The sequence below is a fragment of the Hyperolius riggenbachi genome, chromosome 8, assembly GCF_040937935.1.
Source record: "Hyperolius riggenbachi isolate aHypRig1 chromosome 8, aHypRig1.pri, whole genome shotgun sequence".
Taxonomy (NCBI): Eukaryota; Metazoa; Chordata; class Amphibia; order Anura; family Hyperoliidae; genus Hyperolius; species Hyperolius riggenbachi.
Genome location: NC_090653.1, coordinates 133,682,906 through 133,707,155, shown reverse-complemented (window position 1 = coordinate 133,707,155; position 24,250 = coordinate 133,682,906). Strand labels below are relative to the sequence as shown.

Here is a 24,250-nt window from a genome sequence, read left to right as displayed (position 1 = left end):
GCAAAAACGGAGGGACACCCCAATAGGACTACATTTTAGCAAACGTGCCCACAGCATAAGGAACCTGAAAATTACCATCCTACGGGGAAATTTCAAATCTGGGAAGAAACGTCGGACATTTGAATACAAGTTCATGAAGATGTTTCAGACTCTAAGCAAAGGGTTGAACATAAAGTCTGGTTTCATGAGTATGTATGAATCGTAACACCATTTGGCCTCTGTCCTTTCAAAGTTTTTTTTTTTTTTTTTGTCTTTTCTTTTCAGACTGGTGGACTGTTTATCACTTCTGCCTGTTGCTGCTCTCTGGCTGAGAGATAAGTTGATTATTGTGTGTGTTTTTCTGTAGTGACAAATGCTGCCAGAGTTCATTGGACTGAGGAAGTCTTTTTACATTTCAAAGGGGGTACAACTGTGTTGCATTATGTCAGATTGAGCCTACAGAATCATATATAAGTCTGTATGTGGTTCAAAACTTCTTATTGTACGGTTCTGATCCAGTTCTGTACAATGCCTGAAGAAGAAACGTAACGTTATAAAAGCTTGTAATAAACCATGTACAGTTAGTCATTAAAGGTATCACCGGAATCAACGTTTGTTGGTTTAATGTCTGCACCAATATATTAAAAAATACTTTTATTCGAGCATGATTGTATAAATTACAATGTGTTTCATGGGTCCTTGCCCGTTTCCTCAGGTCAATAATACAGACAAGTGCCTTCTCTATGACTGTCTGGAGTGTGGGCATTTCTGTCCAACCCCTGTGCTTATATAGCCACACCTCCAAAGGAGGTGACTTCCTTTACTGTTTGTGGTTTACCCACAATTGTGGTTCACCCACAATTAGAAAAGACCCTAGGAGAAGGACTCTCCAGTTAGTAGAAGACCTGGAGAACCGACCTGGGATGTATATTTCCCTGTAGGCGCATACTGTGACTACAATCCACCTTTGTAAGTGTTCTTACCCACAATTCTGTTATTTCCATCGCAACCTAATAATACTACACCATGCTTCTATTCTCCCTGTTTTACTTATAGATTGACAGGTTATATTACAAGCCTCAGTAACCTAGACCATACATCAGTTGAGCTTTGAAGTGTCCTTAACGTGGATAATGTTTTTGTGCTCCTTTTCCAAAGACACTGAAAAAGAACCTTTAATTTTTAGAGTTCACAGCAGCATTCCCAACACCCCAACATAAGTACCTTCATACCACTTTAATGTGTAAATGGTACCAAAACAAAAATAAATAAAATTGGTTACACCTTCCCAACCAGTTTGTACATCATGTTCGATTCTTTAGAGAAATGCCATCAAATATGAGGATCAAGGTGCCGAACCTGAACTTATTTGTAGAAAGTCCCCAAAGCTCTAAGTCCACCATCATCATCACTAAATTAAAATGCCTTTAGTGTAATAGATAAACATCCATTTAAAATTAGCAAAGAGGGATGACCATGTCACATCTTGTTATGGTTTTCTTATCTCCTTTGCTCCTTTTAAAGAAATATTTATCACAACAGCCCTACCTGCTGGTTTGACTGGCAAGCTTTGGAAGTACATGAAAGTTTCTTATCTTACTGCTGTGAAATAAAGATAACATAGCTGCAATGAGAACAATGGCATTTACAGTAAATACAGCTATACAGCTATCATTCACCAAGGAGACTTGACTAGCAGGTCGAGTTTAGAAAAAAAAATTAATTGTATAATTTATTATTTTCCTTATACAAATGACAATAAATTAAAAAATACTGAACATACATTGGCCTGTATTCAACTCACTTTTTCTCCTAAGTTTTAACCTAGGCGATATTTTACCAATAAAACGCCTGTTAAGCCATCGGCAAGCAAGAAAATATTCAGAATTATTTGGACAGTACTTTTAAACCTATTTTTGGCACTTTTTCTATTGCATAGTGCTAAAAAGTTATTTTGGTTTCAATATTTGTATTGAATGTTTGCAATAACAAAAACAATTCAAACAGTTGTACATGAGTAGAAAGAGTGTAAATAAATCCCGCACAGGGGAGCACTCAGGTAAGGTAAACCATGGTTCAGGAACAATCTGGCAGCACGTGGCATCATTTACCAGAGAGTCTAGACTAGGACAGTGGTCATGTACATTCCAGAACATTTGAACAATAGACATGTAAACACAGTCCGTATAGGTCTCTTGATGGCCAGAGAGCCGAGGACCAGTTCTCACAGAAAGGGCTGATAAAGAGAGAAGAGGGAAAAACATCCCACTCTCTCATAACGCACCCCACCCCTCACCCGGGAGGAGAAGAGTAGGGGGTCAAGAAAGGAAAGAGTAAAAAGAGATAGAGAAGGAGACAAAGGAGAAGCAGGGGGAGAAGAAATAGAGAGGGAGAAAAGAGTCCTAAAGATATTAAAAAAAAAAAAATAGATAAAACTGTAAGAATTTAAGTATTATATGATTGAATTTGTGGGCCTCAGTTACTTTAACTGAGGTTAGTTAAAAGACTTGATTTGCAGAGTATGCCTTTAAAGAGGATTTCTAGAAGCACTGAGGAACAGTGTGATACGGGAACACCCAAGGCTGTATCAGAGATATACAGTACAGAGGCCAGATGAGCTGGCGATGAACAACATAAATATGAGCCATTGTTATGAAAATATTCTTACAAGAACATTAAACAAATGGCCTCTTCAGAACAAGATAACAGTTCTTAGAACTGGGTGATAGTTTGGGCATGTGCAGTAAAGACCATGCCTGTCATTATATCACAAGGTTTTATCAGCCAATAGAAGGGGATGTGTTATGTCACATTTAACTCTTTAGTGTTCGGTACTAAAGCAGCTGACAGGCTCCAGAGAGCCACTTGCCTGATGAATTCCACCCTTTACTTTTATTTGTAATGTATTGACATATTATGTAACTGTATGCTGTATATAGGCCTACGGGCTACGTAATATAGATGGAACATAAGAGAAATCCTGGTTGCCATAAAAATGGAACCAAGAGCTGTAACACAAGAGGACTTACTACAGAACAATTGCTTTGCTATGTAGAGATGAGCATCTGTATATCTGTTTACTGAATAAAATCCTTGAAACTGTGATGACGCCTAAAGCTGGCCACTAACGGTCCAATTTCTAGTGAAAAATTGTTCGAGCGATCAGAAATTCTAATCGGATTGGTTGTAAATGATCTCCATTGGTGGACACAATTGATTATGAACGAGTGAAAAATATGTCGCCCGAATGAATTTTCGTCGAATGAAAATTTGGATTTTCTTGGTGGTCGTGATAGATAGGAAGCAATGATTGGTTAGTTGATGGTGTAGTGAACGATTTTTCGTCCGATCAGAATTTCTGATCGCTCGAACGATTTTTCGCTACAAATTGGACCGTTAGTGGCCACCTTTAAGTTCTATCTCCTATGCTGCTTGCTGTGATGAGAGTCAAGTTATCACACTTCCTGTGATATGGTGCCGAACGAAGGTGTAGTGTTGTTGCCCATAGCAACCAATGTATAGATTCTTACAAGTGAAAGTTAATTGAATAAAGACCAACTAATATATTTTCTTTAAGACTGTGCCATAAATAATTTTTATGATTGTTTTCATACCGACATTGCCGTACCGTTTGATGCATCACACATTTATTCAGTCTGTATTCCAACACAGGGAGTTGTCTAGATGTTTTTTCTTCTGTCTCCTCTCCTGCCTTCATGCTTGGTCTGGCGCTTTCACTTCATTTCCCAGGAAGGAAAATGATCAGATGTGAGGTGATTCATGAACACGTTTGTTGGGTGAAGGAGGAAGTATAAACCTTCCGGAGTCTGGTAATCCTGCTGTTAATGACTGTGACCTTTACAAGAGCTATGTTTTGGTCTTTGGGCCTGTAAATGAAACCCACTTCCTTCCATACATCAGGCAGGTGTGTGAGCCAACTCAACTCCAAACACAGGCCAAATGCACCTTATACTTTTGCACTTTAATTGTGAGTGAGCATATTTCACGGTTCTTTTTTTTTTTTATATATGATGCCTGGCACTATAAAAGATCCTTTTTAAGTTTTGCACATATCAATTGAAAACATCTATTGTTGGATCACGGTGCAAAACTACTTATGTTGTCTTGATTTCAATATCAATAGTTCATAGGATTCATTTACAGTATATAATACGTTTTCAATTTTAGATACAAGACTTGTTTGAAGCCTTTTACAAATACCTTAGTACATAGCAAGGAAATGAGCAGCGCTACTTAAAAACAGACTAGTGCCTTACCTGCAAAAGAGTGCAAGCCCCACTTGTGGGGTTGAATACACACCGAGCATACACATGACCCGTCTACCACTAGAGGAGGATGTTGGTTTCCATTAACAGCTTGCATGCAACCTATTAAGTACTCGTCCCTCCCACTGCGAAGAAGTCAATCCTCCATGGGAGGGGCCTAACACTAACTAAATCCTAACCTATGTATATGCATAGCCTGGGTGCGGCTAATCAAATAAAATCGAAAATTGAAAATTGCGCAAAAGGTGGATCAGCGCAACACCAGGCCGCCTCCGAATGGCCTCCATCAGAGATGCGCTGAGCCCCCCCAGGAACTACAAACGCACCTTGAACCCAAACAGAAGCTCTGCATATACACCAAAAGCATGGCTGTTAAGTGGGAGCAGCTGACCAAAAACGAATTACATTAGTACATAGCAAGGAAATGAGCAGCGCTACTTAAAAACAGACTAGTGCCTTACCTGCAAAAGAGTGCAAGCCCCACTTGTGGGGTAGAATACACACCGAGCATACACATGACCCGTCTACCACTAGAGGAGGATGTTGGTTTCCATTAACAGCTTGCATGCAACCTATTAAGTACTCATCCCTCCCACTGCGAAGAAGTCAATCCTCCATGGGAGGGGCCTAACACTAACTAAATCCTAACCTATGTATATGCATAGCCTGGGTGCGGCTAATCAAATAAAATCGAAAAATGGAAATTGTGCTACTTACTTGCTGCTCCCACTTAACAGCCATGCTTTTGGTGTATATGCAGAGCTTCTGTTTGGGTTCAAGGTGCGTTTGTAGTTCCTGGGGGGGCTCAGCGCATCTCTGATGGAGGCCATTCGGAGGCGGCCTGGTGTTGCGCTGATCCACCTTTTGCTCAATTTTCGATTTTATTTGATTAGCCGCACCCAGGCTATGCATATACATAGGTTAGGATTTAGTTAGTGTTAGGCCCCTCCCATGGAGGATTGACTTCTTCGCAGTGGGAGGGATGAGTACTTAATAGGTTGCATGCAAGCTGTTAATGGAAACCAACATCCTCCTCTAGTGGTAGACGGGTCATGTGTATGCTCGGTGTGTATTCGACCCCTCAAGTGGGGCTTGCACTCTTTTGCAGGTAAGGCACTAGTCTGTTTTTAAGTAGCGCTGCTCATTTCCTTGCTATGTACTAATGTAATTCGTTTTTGGTCAGCTGCTCCCACTTAACAGCCATGCTTTTGGTGTATATGCAGAGCTTCTGTTTGGGTTCAAGGTGCGTTTGTAGTTCCTGGAGGGGCTCAGCGCATCTCTGATGGAGGCCATTCGGAGGCGGCCTGGTGTTGCGCTGATCCACCTTTTGCGCAATTTTACAAATACCTGCTGATAAGCTAATGCACCAGCAGTTCTTTTCCCCACTTTAAAATCAGCTTGCCAGTTTTTAATTAAATAATTTATAACAGGATGATGTGACAAAGCAAATTTGCAAAGCTTTGTCACACACCCCTCTCGTTCACAAACACGCACCTTTTCCAGATTGACCCCCAATGTTTTGGACCATGTTGAACATGAAAGTGGTATTTAGTACTGTATCTCCTGATAGAGTATAGAAAAATAACTCAACCACACACTGTTCAATTTATTATGATACTAAAGATACTAGTCTGTCATGCTTGATGAAAAACTCTCCTCAAATTGGGTATAAATTGCCTGTTTAAGTTGGAGGTATTTGTAAAAACCGTATGGTGTAAATCAAAATTGGCCACTGTTTGGGTAAAAGACTTACCATAAATATTGCACCGTTAAGTGATTGGAATAGGTCCTTATTGTAACGAACGGTGAAGCACAGAGAGGATCTGATTACCGGTGATCTGCAGTATCACTGGTAATACAGATGTATACCAGATTATAAGTGATCTGCAGTATCACCGATAATCCGATATACCAGCTAGCCTCTGTTCACCTGAGTAGAGTGTAGTGTTTGGTGTAACAGTAACACTTAGAGGACTGGCCTCAGTGCAGTGAGGAGTACTGCACGGCTTCCTTCCGAAGACCTGAACTCTCCAAGGCGGGAGGAGTCAGGCTGACAGTAGGAAGGTTAGTCTGAAAGTAACACTCAGGAGGTAGTGTCACTAACAGGACGGGGAACCGCCTCCAATAGTAAGGTCGGTTCTCGAGGTCGGACAAGCCAGGTTGTAACACACGGACAGATAAAGTACAGATTCAGAAGGCAGAGGCGGAGTCTAGGTACAGGCAGGGTTCGGCAACAGGGTATCAGAAATATCGAGGTACAAGATCAGGAGGCTGAAGCAGAGTCTAAGGACGAGCCGGGGTTCGGCAACAGAGTATCAGAATGGCAAGGTACAAGATCAGAGTTCAGGAGGATAGTCAGGCAGGCAAAGAGTCATAACAGATAATCACAATCAAACTAGTACTTTAAGGTATCAACAGAATCTAGCTAAGTGTAGGATTACAGCTCCAGCTGGTCCCGGCACACTTAAGGATCTGACTACAGGTCTGAGTGCTCCCACGCATGTGCTCGCAACACCAGACAAAGATCAAGTGAACAGCCAGCAGTATATATACACAAAGACCTCTCCAGGACCTCCCTAATTGCTGGACCAATGAGAGTAGTGGAAAATGTCAGCTGACCCGCCTGGTCAGCTGACTCCCTTCTGGCTGTTATTTAAGCTCTGCCTCTGTGCGCGCGCGTGTCACTCTGAATCTAGGTGGACTATCAGTCCCAGCCACACCAGTACTGTTTTGCAATGTATCCAGTGAACTGAGTGCGGGAGCCGCCTCTAATGCGGATTCCGCCGTTACCAATGCGGATTCCGCCGTTACCAATGCGGATTCCGCTGCTCTGCCTATGCGGCATGCGGTGTTTTTTCCGCGTTGTGACGCCCTGCTGGACGCGGAAACAGCCGCCTCACCTTGAGAGGCAGCGGCTTTTCCGCGTTTCATCACACTTATAGGTATGTTCCCCTAAACATTTATATTCCCATAATGGGATGTGTTTTATTGGGGATGTAAGCTTCAGCAGGGCATGAGAGCAATCCCAAGTGAGGAATAGCTGTTGCAAAGTTGTCGGCATTGATCTTGAATTAAAAATACCTTGCCTACTTTTCAGGACATTATACAGTCATGGCTGAAATTGTTGACACTCCAGGATTTTTTTTCCAGAAAATCAAGATTTTGTACCGTGTTAGCCAAACAAATTAAGTATTACAGTAACACGTTTTGCTATACACATGTTTATTTCCTTTGTTTGTATTGGGACAAAATACAAAAGGGAGGGAAAAAACAAATTGGACATAATGTCACACAAAACTCAAAAAATGGGCTGGACAAAATTATTGGTACCCTTAACATAATATTTGGTTGGACACCCTTTGGAAAAAAATAACTGAAGTCAGTTGCTTCCTATAACCATCAATAAGCTACTTACACCTCTCACCTGCAATTTTAACCATTCTTCCTTTGCAAACCGCTCCAGGTCTCTCTTATTGGAAGGGTGCCTTTTCTCAACAGCAATTTTAAGATCTCTCCACAGGTGTTCAATGGGATTTATATAGGGACTCATTGCTGGCCACTCCAGAACTCTCCAGCGCTTTTTTGCCATCCATTTTTAGGTGCTTTTTGATATATGTTTTGGGGTCATTGTCCTCCTGGAAGACCCAAGATCTCAGACGCAAACCCAGTTTTCTTACACTGGTCTCTACAGTACGACCCAAAATCCTTTGGTAATCTTCAGATTTCGAGATGCCTTGCACACATTTAAGGCACTCAGTGCCAGAGGCAGAAAAACATCCCCAAAACATCATTGAACCTCCACCATATTTCACTGAAGGTACTGTGTTCTCTTCTTTGAAGCCCTCATTCCGTTTTCGGTAAACAGTAGAATTATGTACTCCAAAAAGCTCTATCTTGGTCTCATCTGTCCACAAGATATGTTCCCAAAAGGATTTTGGCTTACTCAAGTACATTTTGGCAAACTGTCTTTCTTTTTTATGTCTCTGTGTCAGCAGTGGGGTCCTCCTGGGTCTCCTGCCATAGCGTTTCATTTCATTTAAAAGTCGACAGATAGTTCCCACTGACACCGATGCTCCCTGGGCCTGCAGGACAGCTTGAATTCCATTGGAACTTAATTGGGGATGCTTATCCACCATCTGCACTATCCTGCGTTGTAACCTTTCATACGTTTTTCTCTTCCGTCCGTTCTGGGGTGCCAACAATTTCGGCCATAAGTGTACACTGAATCTGTATAGTTAACCAGCAGCTTATCAAAAATAAGGGCCTGTTGTATGTCCTTGTCATATATTGCCTTTTGTATAGTTCCACTGTGAATAATTGTGAGTCATTGTATGACAGCTTTCAATACTATGTATATGACACGTTTATTTATTTATTTATTTTTAAAACAAATCAAGTTTATTTGAAAAAATAGAGTGGTACAATGGCATTATATTCATAATAATAGTATACATTGCTGGTATTGCATAGTAGTTACAGGTATAGTATGTTTTATCCAACTTTTTATCCAAGCCAAATAGGAACACAACTTGAAATGTTTTCAGATAACCATCTAATAACTGTTTTAAAATAACATATAAGGAAGAATAGGAAATAAAAGGAGAGGAATCAGAGATACTTCCAATCTCCCATGGGTAAGTAACATGAGAGACTAGATAACACAACATTATAGCTTCCAAGGTTGTGAAGGGAACATATAGGGTCGCTGTAAGGTTTATGATTTAGTATGATGAGAATCCAACCAGCTCTTCCAAATTTTACTAAATTTGTGTAATGCACCTCTTTTTTTCATAAATTGCTTTTTGCAAGGGAAGAACACCATTAACAGAGGCCACCCATTCTCTACAAGTAGGGACTTTAGTTTGTATCCAATATCTGGTAAGTAGCTTTCTGGCAATATGTAACACTTCAGTTATGAATTGGCGGGTATATTTATTTGTGAGAGAGTCAGGGAAAATGTATAAGAGGCATATTTTAGGATCACAGGTGATCGGACAACCCATATAATCATTTAAGAATGTAATAATTTGAGTCCAGTAGAGGTTGATATCAGGACAAGCCCAAATCATGTGGAAAAAGGATCCCCTGTCTGTAATGCATTTAAGGCAATTGGGTGTTACATTAGCTTTAAATTTAGAAAGTCTTACAGGTGTTTGAAAAGCTCTATGTATTATATACAAATAAATCAAGCAATCAGGGGCATGAGGGAATACTAAGAGCACTCTATCAAGGGTGTCCTCCCAATCTTGTTCCTCTATTAGTCCCACATCCATCTCCCAGATAGCCTTACGAGAGTTGGCACGCACACTGGCAGTAGGGGTAATAATTACATTGTATAAGGCAGAGATTACCGTAGCTGTTTAGGGGTAAGACCATTAATCACATTCAAAATACACGAGTCCTTAAAGGAAAACTTAAGTCAGAAAAAAAAATGACATTTACTCACCCGGGGCATCCCTCAGCCCCCCGAAGCTGGATGGTGCCCTCGCAGCCCCGCTCCGATCGTTCTGTCCCCGCCGGTGGCTACTTCCGGGTTCGGCGACAGGCTGGGAACGCGGCTGATTTTCCGCGTTCCCAGCCGCTATATCACCCCTCTATGCTGCTATAGCGTATATATATACGCTATAGCAGCATAGAGAGTGATATAGCAGCTGGGAACGCGGAAAATCAGCCTATACGCTATAGCAGCATAGAGGGGTGATATAGCGGCGGCTGGGAACGCGGAAAATCAGCCGCGTTCCCAGCCTGTCGGCGGCTGTCGCCGAACCCGGAAGTAGCCGCCGGCGGGGACAGGACGATCGGAGCGGGGCTGCGAGGGCACCATCCAGCTTCGGGGGGCTGAGGGATGCCCCGGGTGAGTAAATGTCATTTTTTCTTTCTGACTTAAGTTTTCCTTTAAGTTCGGACGGCAGGGTTTTGAACTGGGTATAGATGGCATGGGATAGTTGCATATATTTGTAGAAAGTAGAGATGGGCCGAACGGTTCGCCGGCGAACGGTTCCATGCGAACTTCGGTGGTTCGCGTTCGCGTCCCGCTGGCGAACCTTTGCGGAAGTTCGGTTCGCCCCATAATGCACCTTGAGGGTCAACTTTGACCCTCTACATCACAGTCAGCAGGCCCAGTGTAGCCAATTAGGCTACACTAGCCCCTGGAGCCCCACCCCCCCTTATATAAGGCAGGCAGCGGCGGCCATTACGGTCACTCGTGTGCTGCCTGCGTTAGTGAGAGTAGGGCGAGCTGCTGCAGACTGTCTCTCAGGGAAAGATTAGTTAGGCTTAACTTGTTCCTGGCTGGCTGCATACCTGTTCTGTGAACCCACCACTGCATACCTGTACTGTGAACCCACCACTGCATACCTGTTCAGTGAACCTGCCACTGCATACCTGTGCTGTGAACCCACCACTGCATACCTGTTCTGTGAACCCATCACTGCATACCTGTTCAGTGAACCTGCCACTGCATACCTGTGCTGTGAACCCATCACTGCATACCTGTTCAGTGAACCTGCCACTGCATACCTGTGCTGTGAACCCACCACTGCATACCTGTTCTGTGAACCCATCACTGCATACCTGTTCAGTGAACCTGCCACTGCATACCTGTGCTGTGAACCCATCACTGCATACCTGTTCAGTGAACCTGCCACTGCATACCTGTGCTGTGAACCCACCACTGCATACCTGTTCTGTGAACCCATCACTGCATACCTGTTCAGTGAACCTGCCACTGCATACCTGTGCTGTGAACCCATCACTGCATACCTGTTCAGTGAACCTGCCACTGCATACCTGTGCTGTGAACCCACCACTGCATACCTGTTCTGTGAACCCATCACTGCATACCTGTTCAGTGAACCTGCCACTGCATACCTGTGCTGTGAACCCATCACTGCATACCTGTTCAGTGAACCTGCCACTGCATACCTGTGCTGTGAACCCACCACTGCATACCTGTTCAGTGAACCCATCACTGCATACCTGTTCAGTGAACCTGCCACTGCATACCTGTGCTGTGAACCCATCACTGCATACCTGTTCAGTGAACCTGCCACTGCATACCTGTGCTGTGAACCCACCACTGCATACCTGTTCTGTGAACCCATCACTGCATACCTGTTCAGTGAACCTGCCACTGCATACCTGTGCTGTGAACCCATCACTGCATACCTGTTCAGTGAACCTGCCACTGCATACCTGTGCTGTGAACCCACCACTGCATACCTGTTCTGTGAACCCATCACTGCATACCTGTTCAGTGAACCTGCCACTGCATACCTGTGCTGTGAACCCATCACTGCATACCTGTTCAGTGAACCTGCCACTGCATACCTGTGCTGTGAACCCACCACTGCATACCTGTTCTGTGAACCCATCACTGCATACCTGTTCAGTGAACCTGCCACTGCATACCTGTTCTGTGAACCCATCACTGCATACCTGTTCAGTGAACCTGCCACTGCATACCTGTGCTGTGAACCCATCACTGCATACCTGTTCAGTGAACCTGCCACTGCATACCTGTGCTGTGAACCCACCACTGCATACCTGTTCTGTGAACCCATCACTGCATACCTGTTCAGTGAACCTGCCACTGCATACCTGTGCTGTGAACCCATCACTGCATACCTGTTCAGTGAACCTGCCACTGCATACCTGTGCTGTGAACCCACCACTGCATACCTGTTCTGTGAACCCATCACTGCATACCTGTTCAGTGAACCTGCCACTGCATACCTGTGCTGTGAACCCATCACTGCATACCTGTTCAGTGAACCTGCCACTGCATACCTGTGCTGTGAACCCATCACTGCATACCTGTTCAGTGAACCTGCCACTGCATACCTGTGCTGTGAACCCACCACTGCATACCTGTTCTGTGAACCCATCACTGCATACCTGTTCAGTGAACCTGCCACTGCATACCTGTGCTGTGAACCCATCACTGCATACCTGTTCAGTGAACCTGCCACTGCATACCTGTGCTGTGAACCCACCACTGCATACCTGTTCTGTGAACCCGCCACTGTATACCTGTTCTGTTCAGTGAACCCGCCACTGTATACCTGTTCAGTGAACCCGCTACTGCATACCTGTTGTGTTCAGTGAACCCGCCACTGTATACCTGTACTGTTCAGTGAACCCGCCACTGCATACCTGTTCAGTGAACCCGCCACTGCATACCTGTTGTGTTCAGTGAACCCGCCACTGTATACCTGTTCTGTTCAGTGAACACGCCACTGTATACCTGTTCAGTGAACCCGCCACTGCATACCTGTTGTGTTCAGTGAACCCGCCACTGTATACCTGTACTGTTCAGTGAACCCGCCACTGCATACCTGTTCAGTGAACCCGCCACTGCATACCTGTTGTGTTCAGTGAACCCGCCACTGTATACATGTTCTGTTCAGTGAACCCGCCACTGTATACCTGTTCAGTGAACCCGCCACTGCATACCTGTTGTGTTCAGTGAACCCGCCACTGTATACCTGTACTGTTCAGTGAACCCGCCACTGCATACCTGTTGTGTTCAGTGAACCCGCCACTGTATACCTGTTCTGTTCAGCCCCAAGACTAAGTCAGTCCCCGCACACACAGCATCTCTGCCTGCATGCCGTGTGACTGGCTGCCTGGCCTGCCCCAAGAAGACTAAGTCGCTCCCAGTCCCTCCACACAGCATGTCTGCCTGCAGGCCGCTTGACTACCTTCTCCGCCACCACCAACAGGGTCCGGGACTCCAGGCGGATTGCTGAATTTTTTAGGCCGCTGCTAGCAGCGGCCGCTGTAATAATTTTTCTGGTACGTGTACATGACTGCCTAATTTTTCTGGCTGCACTGCGGGCAGCTGCAACAACAAAAGAAAAGGCATGTACATGCGCCCATTCCCCTTCGTGATCATTACCTTGCCGTGGTGAAGGGGCTTGCGTATCACAATGAAGCAATGACCCGCGCCTAGATGAGTGTCTCGGGGGGCACACAAAAGATAATAAGGTCGTTGCTTCATTGTGGTCAGACCAAATTTGATCAGCTGGACAGTCACTGTTCTGTCATTCAGCTACATCAGCCAGGCGACCATATGGGCTGTAAAGCCACCAAAACCTGCACTCTCGCCATGGTGCGCACCAGTCCAGCACGGCCGTCACTACACAAACAGCTGTTTGCGGTGCGTTACACGGTGAGTTTGGTGTGTCAGTGTGAAGCAGTACCTTAATTACACTACCTGATTGATGTATACACATGCAAGATGTTTTAAAGCACTTTAGGCCTGTCATTTAGCATTCAATGTGATTTCTGCCCTTAAAACGCTGCTTTGCGTCAAATCCAGACTTTTCCCTGGGACTTTTGGCATGTATCCCACTCCGCTATGCCCCCCTCCAGGTGTTAGACCCCTTGAAACATCTTTTCCATCAGTTTTGTGGCCAGCATAATTATTTTTTTTTTTTCAAAGTTCGCATCCCCATTGAAGTCTATTGCGGTTCGCGAACTTTAACGCGAACCGAACGTTACGCGAAAGTTCGCGAACCCGGTTTGCGAACCTAAAATCGGAGGTTCGGCCCATCTCTAGTAGAAAGATGTGTGATGAAGTCCATATTCCTCTGAGAGTTGAGAAAACGATTTAAGTCTCGGTTCTTGTAGGAGTTGATAAAGAAATGTTATACCTTTTGTTAATCCAGAATTCAGAGTCTTCTAGTTTAAATAATTCTTGTAAGCACTTGTTTTCCCAGAAGGGGAGATGTCGTATGACATACTTATGAAGCAGTTTTGTATGTGCTTTATCCCACACAATCAGTATTTGCTTCAGGGTTGGGGATAAAGAGTGGAAGTTAGCTATACCCTTTTTACCTTTTAAGACATTATATACAGGATCAGTATAGACGCGTTTATTTTTTAATAAACTAGACTACTTTAAAAAAAAAAAAAAAAAAAAAGACACTGGTGGGTGGAACCCCATTTTAACTTAATACATTTCTCAGTTCTCAGTGGTGAGTCTTTTCTCTGAAAAAAAGGCTGTATTACTGTATTTTTGTATTTCCTTTTGGTTATCTACTTCATTATGGAGAATACCTAGCCTAACTCATTACTCATTAGTGTAAGTTTTTATTTTCTGTCCAGTAGCCTGATGAAGTGGGATAACATTCCTAGAGATGTGTTGCAATTTTTATCAGAGCAATTTCTGATACAATAAAAGTTCTGTGCTACAAACCATCAAGTAGACTTTGTGTGTGTGTGTGTGTGTGTGTGTGTGTGTGGGGGGGGGGGGGGGGGGGGGGGAGAGCATAGCACACATCAATGAGGAAGAATACCATTTTTTGGTTAGTAATGACTGTAGCATTTAAATGTATCAGGAAATTCTGATAGTACTAACGTACTCAGGAGTCCAGCACTCGACACAATTTTGCAATTCTTTTTACAATTGAAATTTTTTTTGCTATTCCGATTGAACAAGTAAATTTCAACTTACTCTTTATATGCTGTAGTCTACATCCATCCATTAGGAGCAGGAATAGCAAGCAAGAGATTGCTGGCTTCTTCTCCATTCTTCCGTATTTTCTGACTTCGGGCTATATGTATTTAAAGAAAAAGCAACAACAGTTTAAATATGTAGGATATTTTTAAAATATGTAAAAAAAATCATATCAGCATAATTTGCAAACGCTTTGCAAGACAAGCAAACATTTCTATGAAACTTTAAGTTATTAAAGTCAATGAGAACTGCTAAAAAAAATGAAGCAGATACTTACCTAAGGAGAGGGAAGGCTCTGGGTCTTATAGAGCCTTCCTACTCCTCTCTCGGGCCCCACGTTCCAGCGCTGGCTCCCCGGTAGCACTGTTTGAACAATTTACTCAAATACTGCCCTCTCTGCTGCTGAAGGCGGCCTTGGAAGTCTTTGGGAGCCTGAGTGTTCCCAAAGACAGGCCGCTACATACTGCGCAGGTGCGAGCGCAAGGGGCGTAGGAATAGGGGGTGCAGGGGTAGCGACCGCATCAGGGCCCTTGGGCCAGAGGGGCCCAGAAGGGCCCTCCCTCAACTTCAGTATTAGCTCTCTATTGGTCCTGTGCTCATAATAATAACTTGTATAGATACTTTGAATAGTGGTAATCATTAACAAACTGCTCCCAATTCCCGTATTGCAGCTTTGACACTGTGGTTGTCCTTGGCAGGTTTTGGTGCCCAGTATCAATTGTTATGTATAAAGTGTTTGGGGGGCCCCAATGTAAAACTTGCATCGGAGCCCACAGCTCCTTAGCTACGCCACTGGCGAGCGCCCTCTCTCGCGCACTAGTGCATGCGTAGTATGGAGCTGCCTGTCTTCGGGAGGACTTGGCTCCCAAAAACTTGGCGGGGGATTCAAACGTGGGAATACCAACGCTGCAACGAGGGCACTGGGAAAGTAGAGGGAAGGCTTATCAGGATCCAGAGCCTTCCCTCTCCTTAGGTAAGTATGTGCTTCATTTTTTTTGCTGGCGATTCCCAATGCCTTTAATCAAGTAACATCTTAACATAAAAGCTCAGTATGTATACACGTGTCATGTCACTACAAATGAGCCGATGGTTCTTCTCTCCTTAACCCTGCAGGACTAAACTTAATCTTAGTGTAGTGACTGTTCAATGACACATTTCCATGAGATCATCCAAACTAAAAAAAAAAAAAAAGCAACTCATTAGATAAGTTCCATGTCACAAAGAAAAAGATTGGAGTGATCCAACAGATAGCAGTTAGGACCCTTTTCCACGAGCAGTTGATAGGCAGTGAAAAGACTGTGGAAATCCCACAACTGCTTGCTGCTGCCTGGTAACTGCTCACTGCTGCCTGGCAACTGCTCACTGCTGCCTGGTAACTGCTCACTGCTGATTGTTAACTGCTTACTGAGTGAGCAGTTTAGCCGCCTGTGGAAAAGTGCCTGATTCTATTTTGTTGTAATGAAAGTCTCCCTACACAACTCTCATTCTCTCATTTTCCACCAGCCACAATTACTTTCAAAAGAAGAGTACAGGTTATTTTGTTATACTGTATGTATTTTTACTTTATACAGTACCGTACTTTGTATTACGTATTTTTCCAGAAATTTTTTTCGAATTAAGGAAGGAATCATCTAAGTTTTAATTAATGCTTATGGGGATATTTGCTTTGATATAAGAGTGCTTTGGATTACAAGCATGTTTCCAGAACGAGTTATGCTTGCCAACCAAGGTTCCACTGTACATCTAAGGTGGTAGTTTGAATAATATATAAAAGTGTGCTTAATAAATAAATGGGCTATTTTTAGCTATGCTTGCTGTCTCAGCAATGAAGGCTGCCAAGCTATATTTATCGGTTATTTGCAGAGATCACAGCAATATAATAAAGAACACTATTCATCCCACATTTTATCCTAGGTTTGCAGCGCTACAAAATGTTTAATGTGTTAATTTTGTTTAAAGCGGAGTTGTTAGCCACCAAAACAAATTCCATTTACTCAATGCTCTGTGTTTATTATGTAGTCTACATGCAGTTTGCACTGCAAGCATACCAATATAATCATTAATGTTTCTGCTGTAATTAATCTTATCTCAGTCGGCCTGGCTCAATTCTAGTACATTCCCGTGGAGAGGGAAGCTTGTAATCTCCCCTTACACATTCCTGCTCCTCAATGATTGGCTGAGGGCAGTGGAGTGTAACAGGCTGAGTCTTAGAAGGGAAATACACCTCCCTCCTCTGTTGAAACTGCTGAAATATGATCTATGCTGTGCACACATGTGTTTACAAAGCGAGCTAGATATGACAGTGCAGTTTCTAGGAAGAAAAGAAAAGTAAGGGAGGAAATTACATCAGGATTGGCTTCAGCCAGAGGCAGTAGAGATTGAAAATGCCTGGAACAGTTTTCTCTTTATTTACCATATTTCAGTCACTGAAATCAAGACATGAACAGTACAATACAAAAATCACATGCCCTTCACCAAAAATGCATATGCATGTCTCAGGAGGAGCGGGAGGACTCAGTGAATCACTCAGTGATTCTCCTCCCGGTCCTCCTGAGGCATGCATATGCATTTTGGGTGAAGGTCATGTGATTTTTGGGTGAGTTTGCTAGCTTTGGTGAGTTTGCTAGCTTTGTTTGAGTGCACATTTATCGGCTTGAAGACGGGCTGCTGCCCGAAAATGCATTAGGCCAGTGTCTGTCGCCATGTTTTGAAACACATTTTTCCTGGGAAGTGTGGATCTTGGAATCTATTCCCTCACAGACTTTTTATGCAAGTCGGCCAGCAGGCATTTGATGGACTTTGGGTGTCTTTGGTGCCAATCTACTGCAAGTTGCTGGTCCTTGTTGAACACGAAGTGCATTTATGGAAACTTTTTTGTATTAAAAGAGCTTAAAGATGTGCAACATATTACTAAGTGTGCTGATCCTTCTGCTATACAAATTGTCGATTGCCACCTAGTGCTCTGGTGGCTGGATCGTTGCACCTTATATACGACTAGGGGAGTGCGGCCAGATACTACTACTTTACTGTATGAGTAGAGGCTTATTTACAATATTTCTTAAAGTGGACCTGAACTCTTGCACAGGACAGAACACCGAAAAATGCACACTGTATGTATTTAGACAATTTAGCCTGTATATTTCCCTCTCAATTGTGTCTAATCACAAGTTTTAATTTGATCTCTCATCAGGTCACTTGACTGCCATGGCAAAGATGGTAGATAAGCTCATTTGAAAGCACAGGATGTTAATGTGTCTGCTTCCATGAAAGCAGGAGATTTATTGTAAGATTTGTATCAGCTTAAGTCCTTACGTTTTCAGCAAAGCAGTTGTACTGCTGGTATCTCTGTATCAGGGGCGTAGCAATAGGGGTTACAGAGGTTGCAACCCCATCGGGCACCTTGGGCCAGAGGGGCCCCGAAGGACCCTCCCTCAACTACAGTATTAGCTCTTTATTGGTCCTGCTCATAATAATACCTTCTAGAGATACTTTGAATAGTGGTAATCATTAACAAACTGTTCCCTTTCCCTTTCTTGCACCTCTGACACTGTGGTTGTCCTTGGCAGATTTTGGTGCATCGTATCAATTGTTATGTATAGAGTGGTTGGGGGGGCCCCATTGTAAAACTTGCATCGGCGCCCACAGCTCCTTAGCTATGCCACTGTTCTGTATTATAATAATTTATGGCAGAAAGAACAATCTTTAACATGTAAGACATGTTTTGGGTTTGGTTTTATGTGCATGCTTAACCATTTCAGCCGCCAAGACGTGAAGCTCACGTCCAAGCGGCTGCTCAGCTGCGCTCTCCCACTCTCGCGTAATCTTGCACGCAATCGTGTCCCCACTGTGTCCCCCGGTAGCCCTGGGATCAGTGAAAGGGAACATGGTTCCTGATCACCGATCCCTGTCCCCCGCAGAAAAACCGAATCGCTCACCCGTGAGGCTTCTGCTCTTCTGCCCGGAAAAATGTACGCATCCCCCTTGTACTTCCGTATAGTGAGAAGTACAAGGAGGGAAACCAAAAATGAAGGTGGCCATCTTGTGGCCAAATAGTAAAACTACATCAACACATTTTATACATTTAAATTTACACATCTAACAACATTAAAAAATAACTGTTTATGTCCCAAACCAAAATATTCCCCAAATAAAATTTTTAATGGACAAAAAAAAAATTACAATTACACAAAAAAAAAAAAGACATAAATAGTTACCTAAGGGTCTGAACTTTTTAAATATGCATTTGAAGGGGGTATACTACAAACATTTTTTAAATTATAAGCTTGTAAATAGTGATGGACGCAAAACAGAAACAATGCACCTTTATTTCCAAATAAAATATTGGCGCCATACATTGTGATAGGGACAAAATTTAAATGGTATAATAACCGAGACATACGGGCAAATAAAATACATAGGTTTTAATTATGGTAGCATGGATTATTTTATAGCTATAATGGCCGAAAACTGAGAAATAATAAATTTTTTCCATTTTTTTCTTATTAATCCTGTTAAAAAGCATTTACAGTAAAGTTGCTCTCAGCAAAATGTCCCACCCACAGAAAGCCCAATTAGTGGCGGAAAAAACAAGATATAGATCAATAAATTGTGATAAGTAGTGATAAAGTTATTAGCGAATTAATGGGAGGTGAAAATTGCTCCGATGCATAAGGTGAAAAATCCCGCGGGCTGAAATGGTTAAATAAACAGAATATTATTAATAAATATTTTGTTATTATTATAATGTGTTTTGCTCCTTATTTTAGTACTCATAAAACACAAAATATAGTATATCGACCAAGACAGGGGCGTAACAATAGGGGCTGCAGCCTCTACACCTCCCTGGGCCTGCTCAGGGCCATTTTGGGGGGCTGGAGGGGTTGCAGCATTAGGGGAAAGCTTGGCCACACATCAGCGGGTAGGGAGGATGCCCCCCCCCCTCACCTTAGGCTCTCCCCTCTGCGCTCCCCTCCAACATCAATCAGTGTCTGTGCAGGCGGCATGCAGCGGCAGATACACATACCTTCCTGCGTTCCACCGCGGATGTTCCTCTCTCTAGTGTATGACGGGAATTGATGCTGGAAGGGAGCGCAGAGGGGAGAGCCCGAAGTGAGGGGGGGGGGCATCCCCCCTCCCCACCGATGTGTGGCCATGGCTTTCCCTTCATGCTGCAACCCCTCCAGCCCCCCAAAACAGACCTGTGCGGGCCCAGGAAGGGGGGGGGCATCAGAATTTCTGCAGGGGGGGCCTGGTGGTTCCTAGTTACACTCCTGGACCAAGAGACAAATCTCTCTCTGATCGAACCAGATTAAAGATAAATCTGTTGGCTGCCTATACTCCGCAGCTCAATTCCCGATCAATTTCAGCATGAAACTTCTCAGGAATCGTCCGAGTCCACTGCATTGCCGCTGCACCCTTGTGTATAAATGTGCCCCCCCATGTGCATTTATACATTACCCGTCCTGTGTTTCCCACTGTGCAGTGCCCATCTGTCTTCTGGTTCTTCATCTTCTATTTGTGCCTCACACGCCATTGCCGTTTACTGCGTGTCACGTGTGATATCACACATGCGCCACATGCTATACACCGGCAACATGTGAGGTGCAAATGGAAGGAGAAGAACTGGAAGATGGATAGGCACTGTGGGGTCGGCGACACAGGACAGGTAATATATAAATGTGCACACGGAGGGCACATCATTCATACGGAGGGGGGGGGCGGTCGTTTATACCAATATTGCTTGCCATTACCACTGTACACTTGATCGACCACGATGGCCCGACATCTTGCTGCATGTCTGATCAATCCACGTGACCAATTTCGGCCCAAAATTGTTGGCCACCTCTACACTATAGCTGTTGTGAAACAGACATGAACCTCAAGGGACATTGGATTTCACCCACACTGTACCCTCACAAAGGTTGGCTATGCTCCCTCCTAGCATAGTAAACTGGGCACCTAGGCTTACACAGCTTTACATGGGGTACCTCCAGGCATACAGGCATTACTTTGCCTTGTTAACACTATTAGAATGTCAAAGAAAGTACTCATGAAGTCTGATTCAGTAAACTTACAAACAATTTAACTACTTCCCGACCACCGTATAGACAAATGGCGGCCGGGAAGCTGACGCCGCAAGGACCGCCGTATAGACAAAATGCGGCGGTCCTTGTATGGGCGTGGGCGGAGCGATCGCGTCATCCGTGACGCGATCCTCCGCCGGGAGTCGGAAGCCTGGCATTTTGCCTCTGCTCGCCGGCCACTTAGCAGCGCCGGCGAGCGGAGGGATCTCGGGGATCCGCCAATCAGAAGGTATAAGGCACTTTGTTAAGTAAACAAAGTGCCTTATACGTGCTTCCTCCTCGCCTCGTGGTCTCATTGTTGCAGAGACCACTAGCGAGGAGGAAGCACTTTGTGAGTATTACAGCACACACGTTTTTTTTTGCCTACAGCCCCCCTGATCTCCCACCCCAGGCCTCATACCCCCCCTGATCACCCCAGCAGACCCCTGCCAGCACCCTTGCACCCCTTTAAAAACCCCAACCCCCCCACCTATCACTAACTTTAAACGCTATCCCCTGCGTTAGGTCCCTAACTGCCTCCTAGTCACCCCTGATCCCCCCCCCTACCTTTAGATCACCCCCAGACCCCATCCCAGACTACCCCCCTGTATACTGTATACATCTGTATACAGCTACCTTACCCTCTGATCCCCCTCTGATCCCCCTCTGATCACCTGTCTATCACCTGTCCATCACCCCTTGGCACCCCCACCCATCAGAGCAGACCCTAACTGCCCCGCGGGGGTAACCGATCACCTGCCCAGGCCCTCGATTGCCCTCATACCCCCCTTCTGATTACATCCCCTGCTCTTTGTTTACATCTGTCCTCCCCAGCAATCACTAACTGATCTGCGATCAGTAACCCCCTGTGTCTGCCTCTCATCAGATCAGGACTCAGTCTGCCCCGTGCAGGCTCCTGATCAACCCCCCACCCCCTCAAATCGCCCTCAGACCCCCCCCCTAATCACCGTCCAAGTGCATTGTTTTTGACTGTGCTGCGCTTGTATTCGATTGTGCTGCGCTTGTATTTGATTGGGCTGCGATTGTATTTGATTGTCCCGTGATCTGCTTCGATTGTCCCGTGATTGTTTGATTGCCTGAGACCCCACTTCCCACCACACCCAACCCCACCCTCCCCCCCCCACCACACCCAACCCCACCCTCCCCCCACCACCTCCAACCACCACCTTCCGAGTGCATCAGATTTGCTTGTGCTGTGATTGGAGTCGATTGTGCTGTAATTGTATTTGATTGTCCCGTGATCGGCTTCGATTGCCCCGTGATTGTTTGATTGCCTGAGACCCCACTTCCCGCCACACCCAATCCCACCCTCCCCCCATCACCTTCCGAGTGCATCAGATTTGATTGGGCTGTGATTGGAGTCGATTGTGCTGTAATTGTATTTGATTGTCCCGTGATCGGCTTCGATTGCCCCGTGATTGTTTGATTGCCTGAGACCCCACTTCCCGCCACACCCAATCCCACCCTCCCCCCATCACCTTCCGAGTGCATCAGATCTGCTTGTGCTGTGATTGGAGTCGATTGTGCTGTAATTGGATTTGATTGTCCCGTGATTGTTTGATTGCCTCTGAGACCCCACTTCCCACCAACCCCAATACCTCTCAAATACTCCCTTTTTGCTAGGTAGGTGCTCTTTTTTTCTGGGTAGTCTCGGAGGAAAACCCCATAAATTTAGCAATCCAAAATGGCAAGAAGGGGGCTTTCCGATGACGAGGTATACAGGTACATGGACCAGTCGGATGAGTTCTTTTGGGAAGAATCATCCGTCGAATCTTCCGGGTCCGATTTTGAACCTGTAGAAAGCAGTGGTTCCCTGACCGATACTGATGACGAGGCTATGGTCCCGGCTACAGCCAGGCGTACCAGACCCCAAGTCGTTAGACCGCAGGTGGCGCAGGATCCGCCTCAAGGGCAGCAGGGTGGTGCTAGCGCTGTTGATAGTTTTCTTGGTGAGGCAGGCACCAGCAGCGCAGCATCTCCTGGACTTAGTGCCAGTGCTTCCGTAGACCCTGACGAAGTGGTGAGCGTCAGCATGGAAGTGGAAACTGGTACGGTGGCAAGTGCAGTAGTACCCCCGTCGCAGCCACCAAGAAGAAGACGGGCCCGTAGTACCCATAGACTCCCAGAGGTGCTGGCACAACCAGATTGGCAATCCCCTGATTCCGCCGCACCCGTAGTGCCCCCTTTCACCGCCCAGTCTGGAGTCCAGGTGGCGACAGCTCATCTAGGAACGGCCCTAGACTTTTTGCAGCTGTTCATCACCCAGGTTCTCCTGGACTTAATTGTGGTTGAGACCAATCGTAAAGCCACACAATTCATCACCGAGCACCCGGAGAGCATGTATGCCCAGCCTTTCGGGTGGAAACCAGTCCAAGTTTCCGACATTAAAATCTTTTTGGCCCTTATCCTTCACTTGGGACTAATGAAACAAAATGTATTGCGGTCGTATTGGTCTACGAACCCAGTACATCATGTTCCCTTGTACCCTGCTGCCATGTCCAGGACACGATTTGAGTCCATCCTGCGCTTCCTGCACTTCAACGACGACGAAACCTGTCTTGAAAGGGGAGACCCTGCTTATGACCGGCTCCACAAAATTCGGCCCCTCATAGACCACCTGTCCTCAACATTTGCAGATGCTTATATCCCTGAACAGAACATCTGCGTAGACGAGTCCCTCTTACGCTTTACCGGGCGCCTTGGCATCAAACAGTACATCCCAAGCAAGCGCGCCCGGTATGGGGTGAAACTGTATAAGCTCTGTGAAAGGGCCACAGGCTATACATGTCGTTTTAGGGTCTATGAGGGAAAAGACTCAAAATTGGAGCCGGTCGGATGCCCTGACTACCTGGGGAGCAGTGGAAAGGTTGTGTGGGACTTGGTGTCACCCTTGTTCCGGAAGGGGTACCATCTTTTTGTGGACAATTATTACACAAGTGTGGCCCTCTTTCAGCACTTAAAGTTAGAAGGAATCCGATGCTGTGGCACTGCGCGGCCTAGTCGCCAGGGCTTCCCCCAACGGCTCGTTACCACCAGACTTCAACGGGGGCAGAGGGTCGCCTTGCGTACTGAAGACCTGCTCGCGGTGAAATGGAAGGACAAGAGGGACGTTTACTTTCTGTCCACCATTCACACAGACACGACAGTCCAAATTCAACGGGCAACTAAGGTCATTGAAAAGCCCCTTGTCGTCCACGAATATAATGTCAACATGGGAGGGGTGGACTTCAATGACCAGAGGTTAGCGCCTTATTTAGTTACCCGGAAAACAAGACGCTGGTATAAGAAAGTGTCTTTTTATCTGATTCAATTGGCAGTTTACAACAGCTTTGTTCTCTACAGTAAGGCTGGGAGAACTGGATCTTTCCTCCAATTTCAGGAACAGATCATTCTGGACATCCTGTATCCAGGAGGTGCCAGGCCCCCCCCCCCCAGATGCA

At 45.1% G+C, this 24,250-nt stretch overlaps 1 protein-coding gene across 2 annotated transcripts in view; it reads right to left on the bottom strand.

Annotated features, from left to right (window-relative positions):
* The window catches only part of CHRDL1 (chordin like 1), a 133,905-nt gene that overhangs the window by 76,942 nt on the left and 32,713 nt on the right, over positions 1 to 24,250 (bottom strand). For both annotated transcript variants that reach the window (XM_068249607.1, XM_068249605.1), the window contains one exon: positions 14,725 to 14,824. In XM_068249607.1, the coding sequence (XP_068105708.1) occupies positions 14,725 to 14,800 (76 nt within the window). In that variant the 5' untranslated portion in view covers positions 14,801 to 14,824. The remainder of the gene's footprint in view (positions 1 to 14,724; positions 14,825 to 24,250) is intronic.